The sequence below is a fragment of the Nyctereutes procyonoides genome, unplaced genomic scaffold (assembly GCF_905146905.1).
Source record: "Nyctereutes procyonoides isolate TBG_1078 unplaced genomic scaffold, NYPRO_anot_genome, whole genome shotgun sequence".
Taxonomy (NCBI): domain Eukaryota; kingdom Metazoa; phylum Chordata; class Mammalia; order Carnivora; family Canidae; genus Nyctereutes; species Nyctereutes procyonoides.
In genome coordinates, this window is record NW_026575146.1 from 41416397 (window position 1) to 41441201 (window position 24805).

General features: G+C 40.1%; 1 protein-coding gene across 4 annotated transcripts in view; it reads left to right on the forward strand.

Moving 5' to 3' along the window:
* Positions 1 to 24101, forward strand: part of LOC129500298 (solute carrier family 28 member 3-like) — a 57164-nt gene extending 33063 nt beyond the window's left edge. Inside the window, exons 7-19 of one of the 4 annotated variants that reach the window (XM_055310571.1) lie at positions 847 to 960; positions 1487 to 1564; positions 3821 to 3901; positions 5349 to 5429; positions 6689 to 6814; positions 8685 to 8815; positions 9957 to 10125; positions 10527 to 10724; positions 18369 to 18450; positions 19351 to 19449; positions 19688 to 19808; positions 20716 to 20871; positions 21745 to 24101. In XM_055310571.1, the coding sequence (XP_055166546.1) occupies positions 847 to 960; positions 1487 to 1564; positions 3821 to 3901; positions 5349 to 5429; positions 6689 to 6814; positions 8685 to 8815; positions 9957 to 10125; positions 10527 to 10724; positions 18369 to 18450; positions 19351 to 19449; positions 19688 to 19808; positions 20716 to 20842 (1407 nt within the window). In that variant the 3' untranslated portion in view covers positions 20843 to 20871; positions 21745 to 24101. Of the gene's footprint in view, positions 1 to 846; positions 961 to 1486; positions 1565 to 3820; positions 3902 to 5348; positions 5430 to 6688; positions 6815 to 8684; positions 8816 to 9956; positions 10126 to 10526; positions 10725 to 11753; positions 11895 to 18368; positions 18451 to 19350; positions 19450 to 19687; positions 19809 to 20715; positions 20872 to 21744 lie in introns of those variants that run through there. The other 3 variants (XM_055310570.1, XR_008662534.1, XM_055310572.1) reach the window with 3 other exon arrangements.
* The last annotated feature ends 704 nt before the right edge of the window (positions 24102 to 24805 follow it).

A 24805-nucleotide genomic window follows, 5' to 3' on the forward strand; every position in this document is an offset into this window, starting at 1 on the left:
TATTTTCCTTCCAAACTCTGTCCTTAAACAGTTTCGTTTCCTTGAATTCAGTTCTCATCCTCATTCTGCCAGCCTGTAACCCGTGAAATGGGCAAGAATCCGGAGACATTGAAGCCTTCACACGTGACTCAGAAAGCAAACTCCAGTAGACTTTACTGGCTTTCTGAAAGCTTGACCCAAGAAAAACCAGTCACCTAATAGGATCCAAAGCCCTTGGCCACCTCCAATCAACATCTCTGCCGGTTTCCATGCCTCCAATCCCACAGTTCTTTGCAGCCCACTCATCTCCACACCACAAATGAAAGCAGATGATTGTCCATTGCTGCTGCACCCCCTGGGTCTGCATTAGAGTTAATTGGTTCCTTTTACAATGAAAGGAGAGCCCCTCAACGGGGGGAGTTTCACTTAATTCACTTACAAATTGTCAGATTAACAAACCTTGGGCACACAGGGAAGCCATGTTCTGCCTTTCCATTTTCCAGACAGAGGAAATAATTATAGGTCTCTAGTATTTACAGCACCATGAAGAGAACCAGATCCCTCCTCTTTTAGGGCCCGCTAAGACTATGCTTTGTGTCTAAGTTATTCTATCATGCCATAATAGTTACATCTCTCCAGAGGCTGGAGAACTCAGACTCGGGATTTGAACCGGGAAATGCAACCCTGAGATCTGGGGGCATGATTCTATCAAGGGATCGTCTGTTCACAACTGCCTTGGCCTCCCAAAGAAGGTGGATCATAGGCCACATGTGAGAAGCTTCCAAGGAAATAGTCATCCTCTGGGTGTTTATGCTGACCTTCGCATTCATTTTCTAGTAAGATCTATCTGTTCATCTTTCTGCATAGGTTTACTGGAGGCCTGTCTTTTGGGGAATTGGGTTACAATTTCTTCTTGGGCTCTTAATCCTGAGGACTGATCCTGGATTTATGGCTTTTGATTGGTTGGGCCAACAAGTTCAGGTAAGTTGAGTTCAAATGAACATCTTGCCAATAAGTGCTTTTAGTAATTGGATACAATCCTCAAGACATGTCAGAAATAGGTTCAGCTTGACACAGCTGGCACCTCTGGGGCGGGATGGAAGGGACAATCAGGATAGGATAGTGATGTCATGGATGATATGGGGGAGAGACAACAGTTATTAATTAATAATTAAACAGATTAACATATTCTAGACAAACAAAAATGTAGGTCAACTAATGCAGATGAATAAACCTATTTCTGACATGTCTTGAGGATTATATCCAAATTGACACAGCGGGCTCCTTCTTAAGCATCCCAGAGTCATACTGAATGTCACAAATGACAGGAAATCTGTATGCAGTTATAGCTCAAAAATATACTTCCACGCCATCTACCGGAGCTGGGAAAGCTATGAGGATAGTCCTTCCACAACTCACCAGCAAGTCTGCTGGGCTCCTCCTTGGTGGACTGTAACCACCAATTCCAGGTTGTAATGATTGTCGGCTCTTCCTTTCTTTAACTCAGACCTTCTTGGAATATACTAATGCTGGTGCAGAATTTGTCTTCGGTGACACGTACGCAGACCACTTATTTGCATTTAAGGTAAAACCAAATCCCTTTTTGAAGTAGTTACCTCCTTTTCAGGACCGTCTGGGTCTTTATAGACATTCTGATAGAACCTGACCAGAAACCAGATATACACCTGCTGGTCATGTCCTACATAGATAGCACAGCATTGCCTTTTTCCACTTATCTGATTTTATCTGAAGTCCACAGATTGAAAACATTTTCTTTGTGACTACAGCACTGAGAGAAAGATCTAGAGGAAGTCAGAAATATACAAATAGTTTTGAGGGGGCTCCTGGCATTGCCTGAGATACTACTGAAAAGACCTATGGGGTAATAGTATCTGTGACATCAGGGAAAGGAACATCTGGTACCTGGCCATGATCAGGCACATGGCCACTGAAGGCTTCTAGGCCCAGGATCAGTGACAGCTCTGTGCTCAGGAACCCCATCAGCCTCCCAACAGAAGTCTGCTGCCCACCCACATTCACCTCTGTTCTTCCAGAGCCATTTCCGTGCAAAAACTTTCGTGTCCTTCCTTCAGCACAGCAGACCTGGAGGCTGGCCCTTCTCCCGACCAAAGGAGGGACATTATTCTCCAGGGGAAAAGCATTCTGGCCTCCCTGCACTCCCACAAACCCAGGAAGCACAGTTTCCCTTGTCAAGACCCTGCAAATACTTGTTGACGAGTTCCCAAGGATAAATTTGGCTTTTTCTACAGCGTTCTTTCTTGCAGTGCTATTGTTTCTATACTTCTAAGTTGTTTTCTCACTTAGGGACTCTAAGCTTACCTCCAAACTACCCAGTATAAAAGGCCATCTTTTATACTGATTCTTGACTTGTTGATTTTTTTTTAACTGCTGATTTGATGCTTTGGTGCTGAGATAACTAAGCCATCTCCAAAAGGCCAAAGGTTTGGAAATATGCTGCTATCAAGAATTGAACCTACACCTGGGAAAAAGAAAAGTCACTGGGAAAGCCTAATTTGCTACTCTTTAGACTTTTCCTGCCCACCCACCCACCACCTCCTCTTCCCCAGAGCAGTGGCCTCCATCCTTTCTGCCAAAGCAGAATGCCTGTGGGAACATTCACGAGATAAGCCCCAATAATTCCCTGAAGCTTTCAGGAAGGCTCTGCTTGCCCATTAAAGCCAATAAAAGCACATAAGTGACTGAGCTCTGAGTAATGGCACAAAATGTCTTTTAATATATATTATTAATAGATATTTTAAATTAGATTCCATATGAATTGTCCTTGGTCATTCTATGTGTCTGGTGGCAGCTTGTCCCTGGACATTTAGCTGGAGAACAGAAGGGAAGGGGTACATAGGGGCAGGAGTGCGGAGGGACCCAGCCCACAGCTCTGTGTGTTCTCTGCAGGGTAGAAACCACTCACTGTAGAAACAGGCTGCATTGAAGGCACCCAAAAACATCAGGGAAACAGGATCCAAAAAAAGACAATTGTGGTATCACAGAAGTAAACTAGCTTCCAAAGTTCATTTTTTTAGCAATTAAAAAAATATATATAAATAAAATAATTGTTATTTTAAAAGGAGAGAAAATGAGTGGGAAAAATCAGAGAGGGTGACAAAACATGAGACACTCCTAACTCTGGGAAACGAACGAGGGGTAGTAGAAGAGGAGGTGGGCGGGAGGATGGGGAGATTGGGTGACATGAACTGAGGGGGGCACTTGACGGGATGAGCACTGGGTGTTATACTATATGTTCTCAAATTGAACTCCAATTAAAAATATACAAAAATAAAAAACAAATAAAAGCTAAACGAATAAGTGCTTACTCTCTGGAAGGCAGTGCATGTAAGCACATATCATGCCATATCTGATCCCTGTAGCCTTTCTAAATAAGAAATCTGAGAGGTGACTCGCACTCAATTTTGACCAGGATATTCTGCTAATGAGGCTGTTTAATATCAGAACTTCAAGAATATCTGCCAGTGGCCTTTAGTTTGTTGATCTACTTGTTACAAATCCCCCCAAAACTGCATTCCTTCTCTGAGTAACTACAGTAAGAAAACTCATCATCGCAGAGAAACCAAAAAAGTCAAGTTTCCTGTGAAATATACTCAAGCTTATCCAGAGCAAATTCAAATAAGAGATTATAGATGGGGAAACTGCCTGATTAAAGTGTCAATTGATTCAAGAGGAGTTTCCAGTATGTTGTGATGTTTCAGCAGGGCAAAGGAGGCAGGAGAGAGACCTGATCTGAATCATACTAATATACCGAGGCCAACATCAACTCATGATTGCTTTCATCCCCCCACCTCACCCCCAGGTCCTGCCAATCGTGGTTTTCTTCAGCACCGTAATGTCCATGCTTTACTACCTTGGATTGATGCAGTGGATCGTTAGAAAGGTACTGGGACTTGAAACGATTGGGTGACAGGTGTACAGCTGGTTATTTGGGGACAAAGTCTTAAATACCTTTTATCTAGGTTTTCCCAACATGCCTTTATGTTCATACCAAGATCCTCCATCACCTCCTCTTCCACCCCAAGTTATTAGACCCTCGCCAAAAAATCCTACATGTAGCCATAGAGCAAATTTTATCTCAGAGACTTTTATCGGGGCTTTGACCTGCTGGCTATCTTCAGGAAACCTTAGTAATTACTTCTTTGACCAAAGTATTGACTCCAGCAGAGCAGACATCTGTGGGGAGAACAGCACCCTTCCTTCATCCTGGCTGTGTTTCCCTGTGCCTTACACGGAGTCCTGGCTTTCCCTCAGGATGTTGCAAAAGTGGAGACGCCTGCGCTAGTTGTTGTTAGAAGATCAAAGCAAGAAGGGGAAGCTGCTTTGTGTTTCTGAGGGACTTGATAAGCACACACAAGTATTTTTTTTTTAAATAAAAAACGTCTGAAAAGTTCATCTCATTCCTGCCACCTCAGCATCTGTCAGTTCTACTAGACTTGTGTTAAATCAGAACCTGAGGAAATGTGTAAGTTAGTGCAAATGCACACCCAAACCAGAACGTGCATACAGAGATTGGGCACAGCCATAGCCCTCCCTTGATCCTTGTAAATACATAACTGAGAGGGAAAGAGAGACAAAGGAGAAGGAGAGAGAGGGAGTCAGAGAGGCAGAGAGAAAGAATACCAGCTGAATTCAGAATTTCAGCAACAGTGTAATTTTCTGATTGTTGACTTGAACATTCAGCAGTACTGGGCTCATGTCTAAGCAGAAAGGAAGGACAGAATGCAACAGGATGTCCCCATTCTGAAGCGGGCACCACAGTCTCTAGCTGGAAGGGCTAGTGTAGAAGTGGGACCATAAACCATGTTCATTTGAGAGTTTAGCACAAAAGGCCAAACCTCAACTACAACCCACTACTTACTAGCTGGGTGATCTTAGACAAAACAACTAACGTGTTCTGTTAACTACGTGTCTTGGATTCCTTTGCTATAAAATGGCTCTGTTTACAGGACCTCTCAAAACGGGTGGTTGTGATCATTAAATTCATTACCTGAATCAAGAGCTTAAAACAATGCTTGTAATGCAGCAAAGCTTGTCATGACTGTTAGCAATTATTATAATTTATTACTCTTATACAACATTTTGATAGACAATAGTTTGTATAATGAAAGTATGAATTCAGAGGATATACAGTGACTCGCCCTACCATTCACATAGGAGGATTTGATGGGTCCACTTTGTAGGCTAAATAACATACGCTCACATTATGCACCATCGCTGGCCTGCCAACAATTATTGAAAGCATTTTCCTTGAAAGATTTTCATCCCTACTTTGAAGTGTCACATATACAAACAGCTCTTCACTGACTTTGTTCCTTTTCCCCTTTTAGGTTGGATGGGTAATGCTAGTTACTATGGGATCATCTCCTATTGAATCTGTAGTGGCTGCTGGCAATATATTCGTTGGACAGGTAAGTTGTAGAATCTAACACCATCTTGACTCGATTACTCCTACCTGCGGGGTAAAAGGGTTCATGTACTGAGTTTCTATTTAGTCCATGAAGTGAAGCTCAACACATTCCATCTTATAGAACAATTACAAATAATAAGGGGAAACTTGTAAAACTGCACACATGCTTCTGTGGTGCTCAACTGAATACTTACTATGCTAAAAGTACAGCTATTATTTATAGAGAGTCCCATGTAACAGGCCACCTGTCCTCCTTAATGGGATTCAAGCCCTTACAACTACACTTTCTCTAACTCCTTTCCACCCAAGGAGAAGAGTGGGGTATATGATTCCCAATTAGGATAGCCCCTGTGGGCACCTGTAACCTGTCCTTGTTGTTGATGGTATGTTCTTAGGCATCTCTATTTCCCTTTGGTGTAAGCAAAGAGGTTTATGGTCGGTCACGATGAAGCTGGAAGATGTGAAGTCACCAGTTCACAAGGCTAGGGCTCGGTTACTTGGGCAATAGTGTTCCATCTTTAGAAAAGTGTACCTGGCCAGTAAACTAGGCTAGTGGAGACCTTATATGAATTGGTCCTGTAAACTCTGCAAACTTTACACCTGACTCAATATGCACACTGACATATTGAACTCTAGTTCAATGATCCAGACATCAATGGTGTGAGTTCTCAAATGAATATGCATCAGAACCACAACTGAAGGCTTGTTCTAACAGTATGATAGTTGGTCCTATTCCCATAGTTTTTGAATCAGTAAGTCTAAGAATTTGCATATCTAGTAAGTTCCCAGGTGATGCTGATGGAGCTGTCTGTGGTTCACATTTAGAAATACTGCTTTACATCTAATTCTTGGTTTTGGCTCAGGTCATGATCTTCTATGAGTGCTGGGATTTAGTCCCGAGTCATGCTTCGAGCTTGTTGTGGAGTCTGTTTGAGATTTCCTTCCCTCTCCCTTTGCCCTTTCCACTTGTGCTCTCTTTCCCTTTCTCTCTCTCTCTCTCTCTCTCTTAAATAAATAAATCTTTCAAAAAATAACAAAGCAATACTGCTTTAGATAATGGAATCAGGGAGACCTGGGTGGCTCAGTCAGTTGGGGGTCCGACTCTTGGTCTTAGCTCAGTTTTTGATCTCCGGGTCGTGTTTTTAAGCCCTGCACTGGGCTCCATTAAAAAAATAAAAGGGAGAGAGAATCTTTAGTAGATTGGCACACATTCCTATGATTTAAAAGAGAGCATTTAATCTTGTCTTGCTTTGTTTCTAGACAGAGTCTCCACTGCTGGTCCGACCGTACCTACCACACATCACCAAGTCTGAACTCCATGCAATCATGACAGCTGGGTTCTCTACCATTGCTGGAAGTGTCTTGGGTGCATACATTTCTTTTGGGGTAAGAACATTTGAAGATAAATTTATGGAAAATTCAACCTCTTCTTTCTTTGCTGATCTATAACTATCCTCTATATCTCTGTCTTTTGTTGACCACTGCTGTTGGAATAGGAGGCCAAAGAATGTCCTTTTGCTGTATAGTTGGTTATTCTTCCTCTGGCCTTGGAATGGAGTGACCCTGGGGATCTCTGTGGCTTCACTTTCAAATCCTGCCACCTAAAACTGAATTGTATTCAAGTGTGGTAGAATGAAATCATATTATGAGGTTCCCTTGGCCAAATATCTAACAACATAAAACAATAACAAAACCATTATTACTGTCACTAGTAAAGGCAGTCTAGACTGAGGGTCGGCAAAGTGTGACTCGTGGGCCAAGCTAGATTGCTCCCCTTTATGATAACTAAAGTTTCACTAGAAACCAGCTACTCTATTCATTCTTCTATGGCAGCTTTCATGCTACAGATTTGAGTAGTTGTGGCCTGAAAAAGCAAAAAATGTTTACTCTCTGGCCCTTCACAGGAAAAGTTTTATGACCAGTGGCTTAGAGCAGTGGTTCTCAAAACTTAACTGCACATTTAGAATCATCCAGGAATGTTTAAGAACCCGGACATCCAGGCCCATGCCACAGAGTAATTAAACCAGAAGCTCTTGGGGTGAGACCCAGGCATCAGTAATTTTTTTTAAAAATTCCTCCTGTACATTCTTATGTGCAACCCAGTTAGAGAGCTGCTGGTGTGTGGCACAGAGCCTCAGAGCATTATAACCGAGCTTGTGCCCCAAGCACAGAGCTTGTAAGCCCCAGAGAGGGGCAGCCTCCAGTGCAGACACGGAAAAATGAAGAGGTGTGGCCCCAGGTGAGTAGGAGCTCTTACTAGAGAGGGGGGTTTCATCCCTCCACCTCAACCAGTCCTCAGAGAGCAACCAATAGGAAGAGGGAAGAGCAAAAGTGGAAGAGGGGGTGCCTGGAAGGCTCAGCCAGATAAACATCTGCCTTCATCTCAGGTCATGATCTCAGAGTACTGAGATGGAGCCCGCATCCAACTCCCTGCTCTACAAAGAGCCTGCTTCTCCCTCTCCCTCCACCTGCTTGTACTCTCTGTCCTTCCCTCTGCCAAATAAATAAATAAATAAATAAATAAATAAATAAATAAATAAGGGGAGGAGCTGAAAGAGATCTCAGGAATAGCAGTTTGGATCTGCAGATGGTCCACTCAGCCACCGCTCTAAGAATGCTGCCTGTGAAAATGTGCTGGCTGGACTGGGAGTGGGGAGGGAAGTGCAGATTCCAGCATTCTGAAAATATAGGGAAGAGAATTCAGAAACAAAATAAGCATGTGGGGACGAAAGGCAAAAGAGTTTAAGTAGGTGAGGGAAACAGAAATCACTTACAGATTAAAGGGACTCTGGATAAATGAATATTATATAAAGGCACCACAGAATTCAGAAGACTGAAAGGAAGACAGAGAGGGGTGTACCTGTGCCTGCACCCCAGACACTTCCCTTGTCTAAACTGATGATCTAATGAAATACGTGCTTTCGGGACTATTTAAACATTCATCAGATCCACAGGGAGGGAGAGGAATCTTCTTCGGAAGTTTTTACCAGGATTCATTCTCTTCTGAAATGATTAGATTTTGGTTTTGGGCTTCTCACCAAAGGATGTGGTCAATTAGCACAAATTCCTCCCTTCGTCCTCTGACTCTCAAGGTGATGCTGACATGGCTCACTGAGTGCTCCCAAGCCTCCAAAAATACACTATTGTGAGGCAGGCTCCATTCTGCCCTTCTCTCCCCTTGTAAAGCTTTTGGGCTGTTCATTCTGAGCACAACAGAAAAGCTACACTTCAGCTGGCCCTTCTCCCAAAACCACAGGTTTCACCCTCCCACCTTTTAACTGCTTCAGTGATGTCCGCGCCTGCATCGTTGGCTGTGGCTAAACTCTTCTGGCCTGAGACAGAAACACCTAAAATAACCCTCAAGAATGCCATGAAAATGGAAACTGGGTAAGTGGGATACCTCATTCCTACAAGCTGGGGAGGTGGGATGGGGGTGTCCAAATTCAAAGCACAGACAAAAGTTGATCATTGGAGAGCCCATGATCTTAAAATGAATGTAATTTCCCAGTGACTATCAGGCTTCATTAGACTTCCAAAAAAAAAAATCCTTCTTCAATACTTGAAAAGCTTCCTAAATACTTGAATGTCAATACATTTCCTTAACCGTTGAATGTAGATATTTCATTTTAAATGTGGTGTAGTGTTTATTGAGCACTGATTTAAGACCGTTGGAAAGCAATGGGACAACCATTTCTGGAAGTTTCTTATATAATAGGGAGTATGAAGGTATGATATAGATATCTTTAACCCCTCTTCAGTTCATTTTTTTGCCCTGTGCAAAAGAAAGGAAGAAAGGGTGAAAAGGATAAAGGGGTTCAAGGTAGTCAAAATAATCAAATTCAATAACAGAATCCATCAACAAACATGTTGCTGGGATTCATCCCCTGTTTGTATATAGGTATAGTCAGTAAAAAGCAACTTGTCAAAGAATACATCTATGGAATAGGTGTGATTCCTCTTGTAAAGTTAAGCAAATGTGTAAATCTATGCAACATATTATTTAGGTACACACTCACATAGGAAAAGGGAAAAGAAAGGGAATGATAAGCAACCTCTAAGGAGCCAGGTACCTCTGAGATTAAAGAGAAGAGGATAAGATTAAGGAAGAGGGGGTACTCAAAAATGATGGTTGCATTCCATTTCTTAAATGAGGTGATGGATATTCAGGCCTTCTTTGAATTATTAGTTCTTATGCCATGAACTAATATTTTACTAATATTTTCTAGTAGCTACCTTAATATAATTTTTAAACCTATAATATTTTTATCTTTTCCCAAATTTTAATTATAACCTCTTCCCCAATTAACAGAGTAGTATAACCATGAGACACCCATATGACCATCACCTACACTCAGGAATTATAAGCAATTATAAGTGATGTCATAGAATTTAGTTATTTTGACCAAGGCATGAGCTTGCGAGGTTGTGTCTCCACCCAAATGAGCTCTGATTATTCCATTCTTACACCTGTGATGTCCATCCACTGACAACACCTTGGTAATTCTGAAATTGCTATTTTTTGATAAAGTGATTCAAGGAACCTCCTAGAAGCTGCAACACAGGGAGCATCCTCATCCATCTCCCTTGTGGCAAATATAGCTGTGAATCTGATTGCCTTCCTGGCCCTGTTGTCTTTTGTGAATGCAGCCTTGTCCTGGCTTGGAAACATGTTTGACTACCCACAACTGAGTTTTGAGGTATAATTCTATCATGTCTCTCTCCATTTTGTTTCCACCTATCTTTGTTTTTTTTTTTTAAAATAGGTTTGTGAATTGCCTTCCGTAACCACCTGTAGTATACTCTTACACAATGCACACACTCATCATGTATCTCCCATCTTCCCACCTCCTCCTGCCCCCCAACTCCTATCACCCTCCTGGAGAGAATGATTGACCTCATGCCAGAAATTCAGGTGACTTCATATAACACAATGCCAACCTTGACTCCTAATGGAAAGAGTTGAGCAAAGCAATGTGAAGAAATTTCTACACCTAAAGGACATATAGAGAGATTGAGAAAAATCTTGTAACAAGGGTGAGGCAGAGAAACAAGAAGCAAATCACCACTCTAATAAGGAATCTGTTTTTGAGTTTTGTAGATAATATGCTCCTATGTCTTCATGCCCTTTTCCTTCATGATGGGAGTGGAATGGCAAGACAGCTTCATGGTGGCCAAACTCATAGGCTATAAGACATTTTTCAATGAATTTGTCGCTTATGAACACCTCTCAAAATTGATCAGTTTAAGAAAGGAGGCCGGACCCCAATTTGTGAATGGTGTGCAACAATACATGTCGGTGAGTAAATACATTGATTTCTCAATACACTTCTTTTTCACATATCTACATTGGTCAAATAGTCACTGGTGCTTGTGCATAGTAGGCCAGGCATTTGGGTATACATAAGAGAAAAAAGACAAACCAAAAATCCCTGATCTCATGGAGCTCATACTGAACATAGCACCTCATAATTTTCAATTATGTTGAATTAATCCGTGTGTGTGTGTATCTCTGTGTGAAGTATATACAGCTAGTCCTTACTACTATGATCATTTACTTTTGAGACCTGTGGATCCAAACCTAGAGTCAGATGAGCTGGGACAAGAATCAATGAAAAAATATTTGCCACCTATCTTCTGGGTGCAAAGCACCTATATACACTGAGGCCACAACATGGAACAAGTGATGAGGTTTCTGCCCTCATGGGATCATAGTCTAATAATGTCAAGGGTCTCTTCCTTCCAGCCTTAGAAAGTCTATGAACTCTGAGAAACTGCCCAAATGCAAAATAGTGCCTGGAAATCCTAAGGAAATAGTGAGACACAGTTGCTACTCTTCAAGTGAATGAAGGAAGAGAAGAGCTTGGGTTGTGGTCTGAATTTTTGAGACAAGCACCCTATAACTATGTCAGGACTTCAGATCAATACACTCCAAGCCTTTGTTCATGTCTGCTTGACCTCAGATGGGACAAGGGAATGTGGGTGAAGCCATTACTTAGGTCATATTTTACAGCCGAGTCTCCAGCTTTTCTTTCCTGAAAAACAGAATTGTCCCACACACGGAAACTCTTAGGAAAATGGGCAACCTTCTGACCAAAAGAAAGTAGTTTTTATACTGAGCAATGGAAGCTCATAATCCTAGCAGTGCCGAGCAGGTTTGTGCACATTATTACAAGAATAGAAACAGAACAGTAGGACTGATTTGGGTTGGGAGTGATCCCAACCAGAGGCAGATCCACAGAGGATATTTGAAGACAGGAGCCCAATAGCTTCTGCTACTGTTTAGTCAAAATGGCAAAAGCATCTTTTCCCATTTTCCTATTTACAGGCAACAAAATGGGGATGAGTACCTGCAATTTTTGTTTACCAACCAACAAGTGGTGGGGGTGTCACATCATCCCCGGGAAAAGGCACCACATGACCAATGCATAAGATCTAGGTCCATGAAGCAAAGCCCAATGTTATCCAGGTCAGAATATGTATGTAGCATGTTGTCCACAGGATGAGCTCTTCATTATGCCAACATCTCTTCTTTCTTAACATAAAAGAAATACTGTGCATGTTTGTTTGTTTACACTTAATTTATACACACCCTGGTATAGTATTAAAAAGGTACAAAAAAGCAAGAGGGACAAGTAAGTCATCCTCCCTATTTTTCTGCTGCTCAGCTATTCTCCTTGTACCGTATTATGCTCTTACTCTTGCTCTTTGCACTTAATAAGATATCTTGGATGCCATTCCCTATCAGTGTCTGTGAAAGAGTATTCTATAGACTGAACACAATTATTAATTTTAAGCTGTCTTTTGTTGATGGACACTGCTACCAATTTTCTGCTATTGGAAGCAGTGTTACAATGACTATCCCTGTATATCCAGCAACGTTGCTCAGGCTCTGGGAGAACCAAACGATGTATTATTGATTTCCTAGTGCAATGTAGCTCTTTCCATCACTCAAATATGGGAAAAGGAAGAACAGTAACATTTTAGCCTCCTGTTCCCTTATTATAAAACTCCAGATGGAACCCACTCTGGAGTAGAGTGGTTTCTCAGATCTGAGGGAGTGTGCTCAACATAGTTTCAGTTGACCAAGATTAACCAGGGTTCAGAAGTAGATGCTCCTCCTTCTGACGTATCATCTAACATTACATCAGAACACCTACATCATTTATTACCCTTTATCACATCACAGAGGCATTTTATCATTTCATATCACCACAAGAAGAGGGCCATTCTGCACTGGACAAAATAACTAGAAAGAAGAATTCATCACAAAAGAAATAAGCAGAACAATACTCTCTGCCATAGAGTTACAGAATTAGGATTTAAATACAATTTCAGAAATTCAATTCAGAAGTTTAATTATAAAGCTACCAGTGGTTCTGGAAAAAAAGCATAAAGGGTTCTAGAGACTTCATTATTACAGAATTGAGATCTCCTCAGGCCAAAATTTAAAATAGATTAAATGAGATGCAATCAAAACTGGATGCTCTAACTGCTAGGGTTAATGGAGTGGAAGAGAGAGTGAGTGATATAAGAGGCAAGTTGACAGAAAAGAAGGAAGCTGAGGAAAAAAGAGAAAATTAAGAACCCATGAGGAAAAGCTTAGGGAAATAAATGATAGCTTGAGAAGGAAAAAATACATCTAACTGGGATTCCAGAAATGGCTGAGAGAGAAAGAGAGGACCATAAAGGATATTTGAATAAATAATAGCTGAGAACTTCCCTAATCTGGGGAAAGAAGCAGGCATTCAGATCCAAGAGGTAGAGAAGACCCTCCCCCAAATCAATAAAGATCATTCAACACTTCAGCATTAAATAGTGAAACTTGCAAGTTTCAAAGATAAAGAGAAAACCCTTAAAGCAGTGAGGGACAAGAGATTTTTCACTTATATTGGGAGAAATATCAGATTAACAGCAGACCTCTCCACAGAGCCTGGCAGGCCAGAAAGGTCTGGCATGATATTTACAGGGTATTAAATGAGAAGAACATGCAACCAAGAATACTTTATCCAACAAGGCTGTTATTCAGAATAGAAGGAGAGATAAAGAGCTTCCAATAGGCAGCTCTGAACGAGCTAGGCAGAAACTGAAAGAATATGTGACCCCAAAACCAGCTCTGCAAGAAATATTAAGGGGGACCCAGTAAAAAGAAAGAGGGAGCCCAAAGAAACAATCCACAAATACAGGGACTGAATACATAATACAATGACACTAGATTCATATCTTTCAATAGTTAGTCTGAACGTAAATGGGCTAAATGATACTAACCAAAGACACAGGGTATCAGACTGGATAAAAAAGCAAGACCCATCTATATACTGTCTACAAGAGACTCATTTTAGACCTAAGGACACCTCCAGCCTGAAAATGAAGGGGTGGAGAACCATTTATCTTTCAAATGGGGGGATCCCTGGGTGGCGCAGCGGTTTGGCGCCTGCCTTTGCCCCAGGGCGCGATCCTGGAGACCCGGGATCGAGTCCCACGTCGGGCTCCCGGTGCATGGACCCTGCTTCTCCCTCTGCCTGTGTCTCTGCCTCTCTCTATCTCTCTCTGTGTGACTATCATAAATAAATAAAAAAAATTATCTTTCAAATGACCCTCAAAAGAAAGCTGAGTTACCAATCCTCATATCAGATAAACTAGAGTTTATCCCAAAGACGGTAGTAAGAGATGAAGAAGGACACTATAACATACTTAAAGGGTCTATCCAACAAGAAAACCTAAGAATCATGAATATTTATGCCCTTAATGTGGGAGCCACCAAGTATATCAATCCATTATAACCGAAGTAAAGAGATACTTAGATAATCATATACTAACAGTAGGAGACTTCAACAGGGCGCTCTCAGCAAGTAACAGATCTAAGCAGAACATCACCAAAGAAACAAGGGTCTTGAATGATACTTTACCAAATAGTTTTTACAGATATATACAGAACATTGCATCCAAATGCAACTGAATACACATTCTTCCCAAGCGCACATGGAACTTTCTCTAGAATAGACAACATATTGGGTCAGAAATCAGGTCTCAACCAATACCAAAAGATTGGGATTGTCCTCTGCATATTTTCAGACCACAGTGCTTTAAAACTAGAACTCAATCACAAGAAGAAATTTGGAAGAAACCCAAAAACATGGAGGTTAAAGAGCGTCCTACTAAAAGATGAATGGATCAGCCAGGGAATTAGAATAGAACTTAAAAGATTCATGGAAACTAGTGAAAATGAAAACACAAACATTCAAAATCTTTGAGATACAGCAAAAGCAGTCCTAAGAGGGAAATACATTCCAATACAAGCCTCCCTCAAAAAACTGGGAAAAAAACTCAAATACACAAGCTTGCACCTTCCTTGCACCTAAAGGATTTGGAGAAACAACAGCAAATAAAGTCTGAACCAAGCAGAAGAAGAGCGATAATAAAGATTAGAGCAGAACTCAATGAGATAGAGATCAGACGATCTGTAGGAGAGATCAACAAAACAAGGAGCTGGTTCTTTGAAAGAATTAATAAGATAGATAAACCCCTAGCCAGCCTTATTAAAAAGAAAAGAGAAGACTGATATTATTAAATCACGGATGAAAGAGGAGAGATCACAGCCAATATCAAGAAAATACAAATTTTGAAAATATTAGCAGCTATATGCCAACAAATTAGGCAATCTGAAAGAAATGGATGCATTTCTGGAAACTCACAAATTACCAAAACTGAAACAGGAAGAAATAGAAAACGTGAACAGGCCAATAACCAGTGAGGAAATTGAAGAAGTCATCACACTCCTTCCAAGACACAAAGGTCCAGGGCCAGATGGCTTCCCAGGGGAACTCTAAAAGACATTTAAAGCAGAAATAATACCTAGTCTACTAAAGCTGTTTCAAAGGATAGAAAGGGAGGGAATACTTCCAAACTCGTTTTATGAGGCCAACATTACCTTGATCCCAAAACCAGACAAAGACCCCAACAAAAAGGAGAATTACAGACCAATATCCCTGATGAACATGGATGCAAAAATTCTCACCAAGATACTAGCCAATAGGATCCAACAGTATATTAAGAGGATTATTCAATATGACCACGTGGAAATTATCCCTGGGATGCAAGGCTGGTTCAACATTTGTAAAACAATCAACCTGTTACATCACATTAATAAGAGAAAAGACAAGAACCATATGATCCTCTCAGTAGATGCAAAGAAAGCATTTGACAAAATTCAGCATCCATTCCTGATTAAAACTCTTGACAGTGTAGGGATAGATGGAACATTCCTCATACAATAAAAGCCATCTATGAAAAGCCCACAGCAAATATCACTCTCAATGAGGAAAAACTGAGAGCTTTTGCCCTAAGATCAGGAACACAACAGGGATGTCCATTCTCACCACTGTTATTCAAAATAGTGCTGGAAGTCCTAGCCTCAGCAATCAGATAACAAAAAGAAATAAAAGGCATTCAAAAAACAAGGCATTCAAATTGGCAAAGAAGAAGTCAACTTCTCCTACTTCACAGATGACATGACACTGTATATAGAAAACCCAAAGACTCAACCCCCAGATTTCTAGAACTCATACAGCAAGTCGGTAATGTGGCAGGATACAAAATCAATGCAGAGAAATCAGTGGCATTTCTGTACACTAACAATGAGACTGAAGAAAGAGAAATTAAGGAATCAATCCCTTTTATAATTGCACCCAAAGCATAAGAAAGCTAGGAATATACCTAACTAAAGAGGTAAAAGGATCTATATTCTAAAAACTACAAAATACTTATTAAAGAAACTGAGGAAGACACAAAGAAACAAAGTCCATGCTTGTGGATTGGGAGAATAAATACTATGAAAAAGTCTATACTTCTCACAGCAATTTACACATTACATGCAATCCTTATCAACACCTTGCTCTTTCTTCACAGAGTTGGAACAAATAATCTTAAGATTTGTATGGAATCAGAAAAGACTCTGTATAACCAGTAAAATGCTGAGTAAGAAAATCAAAGCTGGGGGCATCACAATTATCTGGCCTGAGCAACACCTCTTGGTTGTCAGAACAGAACTAGATGGCTATGCTCACACTTCCACAAATTCACCCTCCATCTTTCTACTGCCCTGTAAACGTGGGCACCTGACATTCCCAGGGGATGGTTAGAGCTGAGGACCAAAGAGAGGCAAGGACACACCACAGCCAGAATGAAAGGAACTCCTATTATATCTGTGAGTTTCCTCTTTACTAAATTAATCTCTTTATGAATGAAAGGAACTCTTATTATACCTGTGTTTCCTCTTAACTAAATTAATCCCTTTCCTTTTAAGTATAATTTATGTACAATAAAGTTCCTTTTTTTGTGTATATACGAGTTTTGACAAATGTATCACCTGTGTAACCACAACTGCAATGAATATATAGAACATTTCTATCACACCTGGAAAATTTCTCTCAGGGCCACCTGCAGTCAATAGTACCCCAACCCACCCCCTTTTTCCCAGACAGCCTGATCTTTCATTCACTATAGATTACATTTGCTTGTAAAGTCATACAAATGGACTCACTTAGCTTTCATGTAGTTGCATGTATATATTTTCCTTCTTACTATTACTATACTTACTAAGAGTAGTATTCTATTTCATAGATATCCATAATTTGCTTATCGATTTGTCTGTTGAAGGGTATTTGCATTGTTTCTAGCTTGAAGCTATTATAGCTGCCATAAATACTCATGTACAATCTTCTTGTGGATATAGATTTTTACTTCTCCAGGGAAAATTCCAAAGAACATTTTTGCTGGATAATGTAGGCTATGTCTACCAACTTGATAAGAAACTGTCAAGCATGTTTGTACTTTATAAACAGGTTGTGTCAGTTTATATTCCCACCAACAATGTACAAGAAATCCAATTATTCTACATCCTTGTCAACACTTGGTATTGTCTGATTTTTTAGCCATTTTAGTGGATGTGTAGTATTATGTTACTGTTTGTTTTGCATTTCTCTGGTGACTAATGATGTCAAACATCTTTTGATGTGATATATATATATTATATATATATATATATATCTTGTAAAATCTAGAACTCAATCACAAGAAGAAATTCTGATGTGATATATATACATATATATATATATATCTTGTAAAAACATTTTAGTCATTTTTTATTAGGTGCTTGTCCTCTTATTATTAAATTATAACAGCCCTTTATAGATTCTAAATAAATCCTTTGTCAAACAAATGTAATGTGAATACTTTCTGGAACCAATCTTATATCTTCAGTAGCTAGCACTGGGCCTGGTACATTATAGCAGGTGGCCAGGTCATACTGAATATTAGAAGTTATCATTGGGGGTGCCTAGGAAGCTCAGTTGGTTAAGCAGCTGCCTTTGGCTCAGGTCATCATCCTGAAGTCCTGACCTAAGCTTGCTTCTCCCTCTGCCCATCCCCCAGCTAGTGCTCTCTCTCACATAAATAAAAATATTTAATAAAAACAAGGAAGAAGGGATGCCTGGGTGGCCCAGCAGTTGAGTGTCTGCCTTTGGTTCAGGTCGTGATCCTGGGGTCCTTGGATCCAGTCCTGCATCGGGCTCCCCATGGTGAGCCTGCTTCTCCTTCCACCTATGTCTCTGCCTCTCTCTGTGTGTCTCTCATAAGTAAATAAATAAAATCTTAAAAAAAAGAATGTTTTCATTGGGCTGAAAGTGGCATTTGTAGAGGCCAAGATTATCAATTCCAACTCCTTTGTAGAAAATCTCTGAATCCACACAGCCCTTTTCCCTCTCTCAAAATTCAAGGGGAGACAAAAAAAAAGTCTATGAAACAACAGTTGTTTGACATCATGCACTGAATATTTATTTGTCAATATTAATTCCATAGTCAGAAAAGGAAGCCTGGTTAGGATGTCAGATTTACTAAGCTAGTCACGCCATGTATACTTCTAAGTGTTTATGCTTGTTTACAGATTCGTTCTGAGACAATTGCCACTTACGCTCTCTGTGGCTTTGCGAATATCGGTTCTCTAGGAATAGTGATCGGCGGACTTAGTAAGTGAAAAGAATTTTCTTTAATAATGTATGTGACATAAACATACATTCAATCTCCATCTGGCTCTGTAACATTATTTGTGTCAGGGGAAGAAAAGGCCCTAAGGACAGTAGTAAATCCTTTGCAGTCTATTTTTATCCCTGTTCTGCCATATAGTTTTCCTTTGTATACCCAAGCTAAACTCAGAAAGAATTTGTTCAAATGTACAGGTGCTTGTCTACCCAAGGATGACACTAGGTCTCACTTTGTATGACAATTCCAGTCAATTTTTAAGGGCCCCTGGAGAAGGATTCTGAGGCCTGGTGAAAGTAGAAAAATGCTGTTATTAATTAGTGATGTCTTCCATAGGCATAGAAATAAATGGTGACGATGAGTTGCAAATGTTTGGATCTTTCCTTGAAATCTGTTTGCCTTGCCATGCCCTCCATACACTATGATAAAACTTAGGACTTGCTTCTTCTTAGAAAATGGAAGCTTCTGGGCCTGTGGAAAAATGTCTTCCTTTCCTCTCCCACCAGAGAACTTCTCTGGATGTAAAGCTCATCATTAAGTTCTAGAATCTTTATTTTTCCCAGCTAATTTGGAAAAAAAGAAAGGAAGGAGGAAGGAAGGAAGGAAGGAAGGAAGGAAGGAAGGAAGGAAGGAAGGAAGGAAGGAAGGAAGAAGAAGAAAGAAGAAGAAGAAAGAAAGAAAGAAGAAAGAAAGAAAGAAAGAAAGAAAGAAGAAGAAGAAAGAAAGAAAGAAAGAAAGAAAGAAAAGAAAGAAAGAAAGAAAGAAAGAAAGAAAGAAAGAAAAGAAAGTCATGAGACTCCCAGCCCTAGAACAATTCTCAGAGGCTGGAGATTTGGAATTCCCAATCAATTACCTCAACATTAATCTCCTTCTTCCATGTTTCCCAGCATCTATGGCTCCTTCCAGAAAGCGTGATATCACATCGGGGTCAGTGAGAGCTCTGATTGCAGGGACCGTTGCCTGCTTCATGACAGCCTGTATTGCAGGTACCACATGCCATCCTTTGTGTCCTGTCTTCCAGAGCCCACAGAATGGCAGCTTTCAGGGGGGCCGTGCCTCCAACCTGCAGATGCAGCATATGCTACTGTCGGAAGCTGAGACGCAGAGCTGCTGCTGAGCATATTGTAAAGTGAAATGTGTGGAACATGGTTGAGAAGCTAGGAACAGGAGGGCACAGTAATGTCGTAAATTAACAAAATAGATGACACTCTATTTCACTTCCAGGACTACTCTCCAGCAGCCCCGTAGACATCAACTGCCATTACATTTTAGAGAATGCCTTCAACTCCAGTTCACCTACGAACACAACAGATGTGGTATCTTGTTGTCAATCTCTATTGAACAGGTATTGTATTCTTGAGTCTAACTTCTTCATATCCATTATTAATAAACAAATTAGACCTATAGAGCCCATCCACTTATTTTTATAACTTCATAAATCTGTTTAAAAATAAGAACCTGTGGGACACCTGGGTGGCTCAGTCAGTTGAGTGTCCAATTCTTGATTTCAGCTCAGCTGGTGATCCCAGGGTGCTAAAATGGAACCCTGCCTCAGGCTCAGAACCTAGTGGGGAGTCTGTTTGTCCCTCTCCCTCTGTTCCACACCCCACTCACACTCACACTCTCTCTCTCTCTCTCTCTCTTCTAAATAAATAAACTTTTTTTAAAAAATAAATAACTCGTGCAAAAATTTATTTGGATTAGATCACCCTTCATTTTGACTTTTCTCAGCTGAGACTAGGAACTATAATACTAGCTAGTGCTATGCAAGCATTTCTTTTGCCCTCAGCTTTGTGATAGGCACTTTGTATGAATTAGCTCATTTAACCCTGGAAACCACAGTATAAGGTAAGAACTATTGCTCTTTTTAGTGTTCAATAAAAATAGGCCTTGAGGAGGCTATACCACTTTCCCAAGGACAATAAAGATGCAAACTTTAGGTCTTTCTGTCTATAGAGTCCATACCCTTAACTTGTACCCAAGCACTAATTCTTTGTTACTGCCTCTCTTTCAAGGGCACCAAGCAGTGCAGGCTGTCCTGAAAACATGGTGATAGTGATAGTGGTGGGCTACAGTGCATGAGGTGCCACCAGTGACCCATCTGGCCACTCCCACTCTGTACAGTTTCTATCTGCAAAATCAATATCCCTACCCCATTTGCCCTTTGATGCTATGTTTAATCTGACTTCTCCTGTTTATCTACTTTTTCTGTTCTACAGCCCAACTAACTGTTTTATTACACTTTTCACCAGCACTATTGTCAACGGTCCTGGTGTCATCATCCCAGGAGGAAACCACAGCTTGTCTTCTTTAAGGGGCTGCTGCAAATTGTTAACTCCACCAACACTGAACTGCAGTTGGATCCCTGATGCATTTTGAGTGCAGCTGCTTCTCCAATGGAACTGTAGGTATAGATGCTGAATTTTCTGCTTTGGGAAGGAAAAAAAAACTATTCTTCACAGATTGATACTTTCATTGTGGAATCAGCTTTAATTGGAAAAAAGGAAAACAGGAGTGAATCTTTCGGATCTCCAGAATCACGCTCCTCTCCTTCCTTCCCTTCTGCAAACCCTTCCCCACTAACAACTACTATGACAACTACTATGGTATCTTTTTTTTAAATTTGTATTTATTTATGATAGTGAGAGAGAGAGAGAGAGAGAGAGAGGCAGAGGGAGAAGCAGGCTCCATGCACCGGGAGCCTGACGTGGGATTCGATCCCGGGTCTCCAGGATCACGCCGTGGGCCAAAGGCAGGCGCCAAACCGCTGCACCACCCAGGGATCCCACTACTATGGTATCTTAAGATGAGCTCTTGTCTCCAGTCCCAAAGATGTTTTCTGACCCTAGAATTTTATGGCATTTTACCAGAATACAGGCATAAATGAAGGGTAACAACAATGGGGCTGTGGCTCAGCCACACCCAGAGTGGCTCCCTTCTAAAATGACTCAGGGAGGTCACTGCAGTCACCCTGGCTGACCTAAAACAGCCAGAAGTTGAATCTCACATGGAAAAGAATCAATCACTTATCACCCGCTCATTGCCTGCCTGAGGAATTCTTACAGAAATCAAGCATTCCCTAAGAGAACTTTTTGACCATTCTAGAATCAGGTTTTAAATACTATATGCTTAGAGATTTATACCAATCAGCTTACCCTAAATTTTGCTGCAATAGGATATAAGCCAAAAAACCTTGGTGACTTGCAAGTTTATTTTTCTCTTACACCATATGCCTATTGAGGGTCAATTCTGGTGGTAATTCATATTGTCTTCACTTCTAGGACCCAGGCTAAAGGAGCAGCCACTATGTGGGGTATGTTGTGAGAGGTGGAAAAAAAGGTGGCTCTTAAAACTTCTGCTACAAAGGACCCTTCACTTCTACTACATTCCATCACCCAAAGCTAATCATGATGAGCGCAATGTCAATGGTTATGGATGAATTATCCTGTCCTAGGGAAGGATAGTGAGCATTTTGGGAAAAAAAATATGATATACTACATGGATGCACGATATCCATGTCTCCCTTCAAGGAGTCACCTGTCCCGTAACAGAAAGTCTACTCTTGTGTAAAATTGGTTTGTTCCTGTTGACATTACTGGAAAATAGCACTACTTTTCTGTCGAAATGTCCCTTAAGAACCATTGGAGGGAGAAAACTAAGTCCTGGTTGACATTCGAAGCCTTCCACAGACACTTCCATTCACCAGGAAAGCAGCAGCACCAAAGCTGCTTCCTGGGTATCAGATAAGAACCTTCCTCAATGGGTTCTGAGATTTAATGTGTGTCAGAAGAAAATTCCTGAGACAATGACAGGGTGCTCTTAAATGAAATGCTCATCACCAATTCTCTTAATAACACAAAGACCACATTGTGTGAGGAAACAAGAACACCAATGACTGAGTCAAAAGGTGATTCTCCAGAAAGAGATACGTGAAAAGGGTTTTGGAATACTTGAATTTATTTTAGCTATGGTTTCTTTCTTGTTCGTGCACAATTTTTTGAAATGTATATATAAGTAGCTGGTGTGTGTGTGGTGTGTGTGTGTGTGTGTGTGTGTGTGTGTGTGACAATAGAGGTGAAGAATGATATTAAAGTCCCAAAGGACTCTTTATCTCTAAAGTATAATATACTAGGATACTCCTAACTATTGATCATTTGAATCAAATTTTTCTTAAAATTTATATGCCCTTTCAGTATTTAGATTTTACTTTAGGAAACTACATTTACATGTTTTTTCCCTCTCTTCTCTATGATCCTTGTGGCAATATTAAAAAAAAAATTCTTCATTATGTCAGGTGTTCCAGTTATTCATATGTTGGTTCTTTTGGTTTACTGTGGCTATTATCTTTCTAACTCCTTTTTATCGTGTCACTTCTTTGCAGTTTTCTATTTTGCTGATACCTGAGACTCTCAAAGAGAATTTCTTTCCTCTTTCTGTGTGCTTCTATGGCCAACTAATTTTCAAATTCTGTCTGTTGCCATTACTGTTCTTTGGATACTTATAGCTCTTCTCTGAGGTCTCTTATTTCAAAGAAAGCAATAATTACTGTCCTGTTTTTAAAGTTTTCTTTTTTTTCAGTTGCAGAAAGTAATATCCATTTGTAATAAAAAGTGACAAACACACACACCTTCCTTCAAACATATATAAACACGTAGAGGATTTGTTGCTTCTATGGAACTAGAAAGAGTCCACTTAAATATCTTGTTCAGCTTCTTTTCATCTGGCAATATATCTTGGACATTCCTACCAAGTCATTTTATATCGTTCTAACTCTATGCTTCCCTTCTTATTCTGTGTGTGCGTGTGTGTGTGTGTGTCTGTGTGTACGATACCACACAAATGAGGTAATATATATGCTGGGAGAAGGAAGTAATTAAACATCTTACATTCTTGCTACTTGCTTTCTTCCTCTTCCTTATCCCTGGCCCACCACATACACGCAACCCAGGTAAAATAATTTGACATATAGCTTTCTGTACTTTTCGTTCCTGTTCAGGTCCTGTTTTACAAACGTATCTTATTGAGGATTGGTATGGTTGTTTTACCATACTGGGATATTCTGGGACCACTCACATTTCTCTGCAGCTTACTTTTCTTCAATAATATTACTTTCTGTGGGATGCCTGGGTGGCTCAGTGGCTGATCATCTGCCTTCAGCTCAGATCGTGATCCCAGAGTTCCAGGATCGAGTCCCACATCAGGCACCCCATGATGAGCCTTCTTCTCCCTCTGCCTGTGTCTATGCCTCTCTCTGTGTGTCTCTCATGAATAAATGAATATAATAATAATAATAATACTTTGTGGATATTCAGGTCCACTGGCAAAACTTTATTTTTGTCAAAGGCTTCATAATATTCCATGACATATTATGTATATGTATTAACCATTCCTCTAAAGACAAGCATCCACTTTTGGGGATTTGGTTTTGGTTTTGACTACTTGGAACAATACCTGCCCATTTACTTCACATATTATTAGCTTTATTCTATAGCAGTGGTAGCTGATAAAAATATAATGCAAGTCACATGTGATTTAAAATTTTCTAGTCACCATGTTAAAAATGTAAAAGGAAACTGGTAATATTAAATTTAATAGTATATTTCACCCAATAAACCCATGATATTATCATTTCAATGAATTATTTCATATTCTTTTTATTGAACTAATCATTTAAAATCCAGTATATTTTTTTATACTTAGAACACATCTTAAGACACATTTTCATTGGCAATACTTGATCTGTATTTAGATTTCATAAAATTTAGTTGAAAGTAAATACACATGCCCAAATTGTTCCAAATACACTTAAAGGCTTTCCAATAACTGAAATGAGCATCAGTTTTTTATTTTTATTTTTTTTTAATTTTTTTTATTTTTTTTAAATTTTTTTTTTAATTTTTATTTATTTATGATAGTCACACAGTGAGAGAGAGAGAGAGGCAGAGACACAGGCAGAGGGAGAAGCAGGCTCCATGCACTGGGAGCCTGACGTGGGACTCGATCCCGGGTCTCCAGGATCGCGCCCTGGGCCAAAGGCAAGTGCCAAACCGCTGCGCCACCCAGGGATCCCCGAGCATCAGTTTTTTAAAGTAAAATTTTAGTTTCCTCTGTTCCACATATAAAATAGTTCAATAGTTCAATTAGCAGCTTGACCATATTGGGCAGGACAAGTCTATATGGTGGTTTCCTAGGTGGACTGACGGGAGTGTGTATATTTGATATTAATATACATTGTCAGATTGCTTCTTAGAGAAATATGTTGTCTTAATTTTTACTGCTTTGTGATCTAATCTTTCTAATGTGTTTTATTCATCTACCTTTGTGTGTATATGTGATATTTCT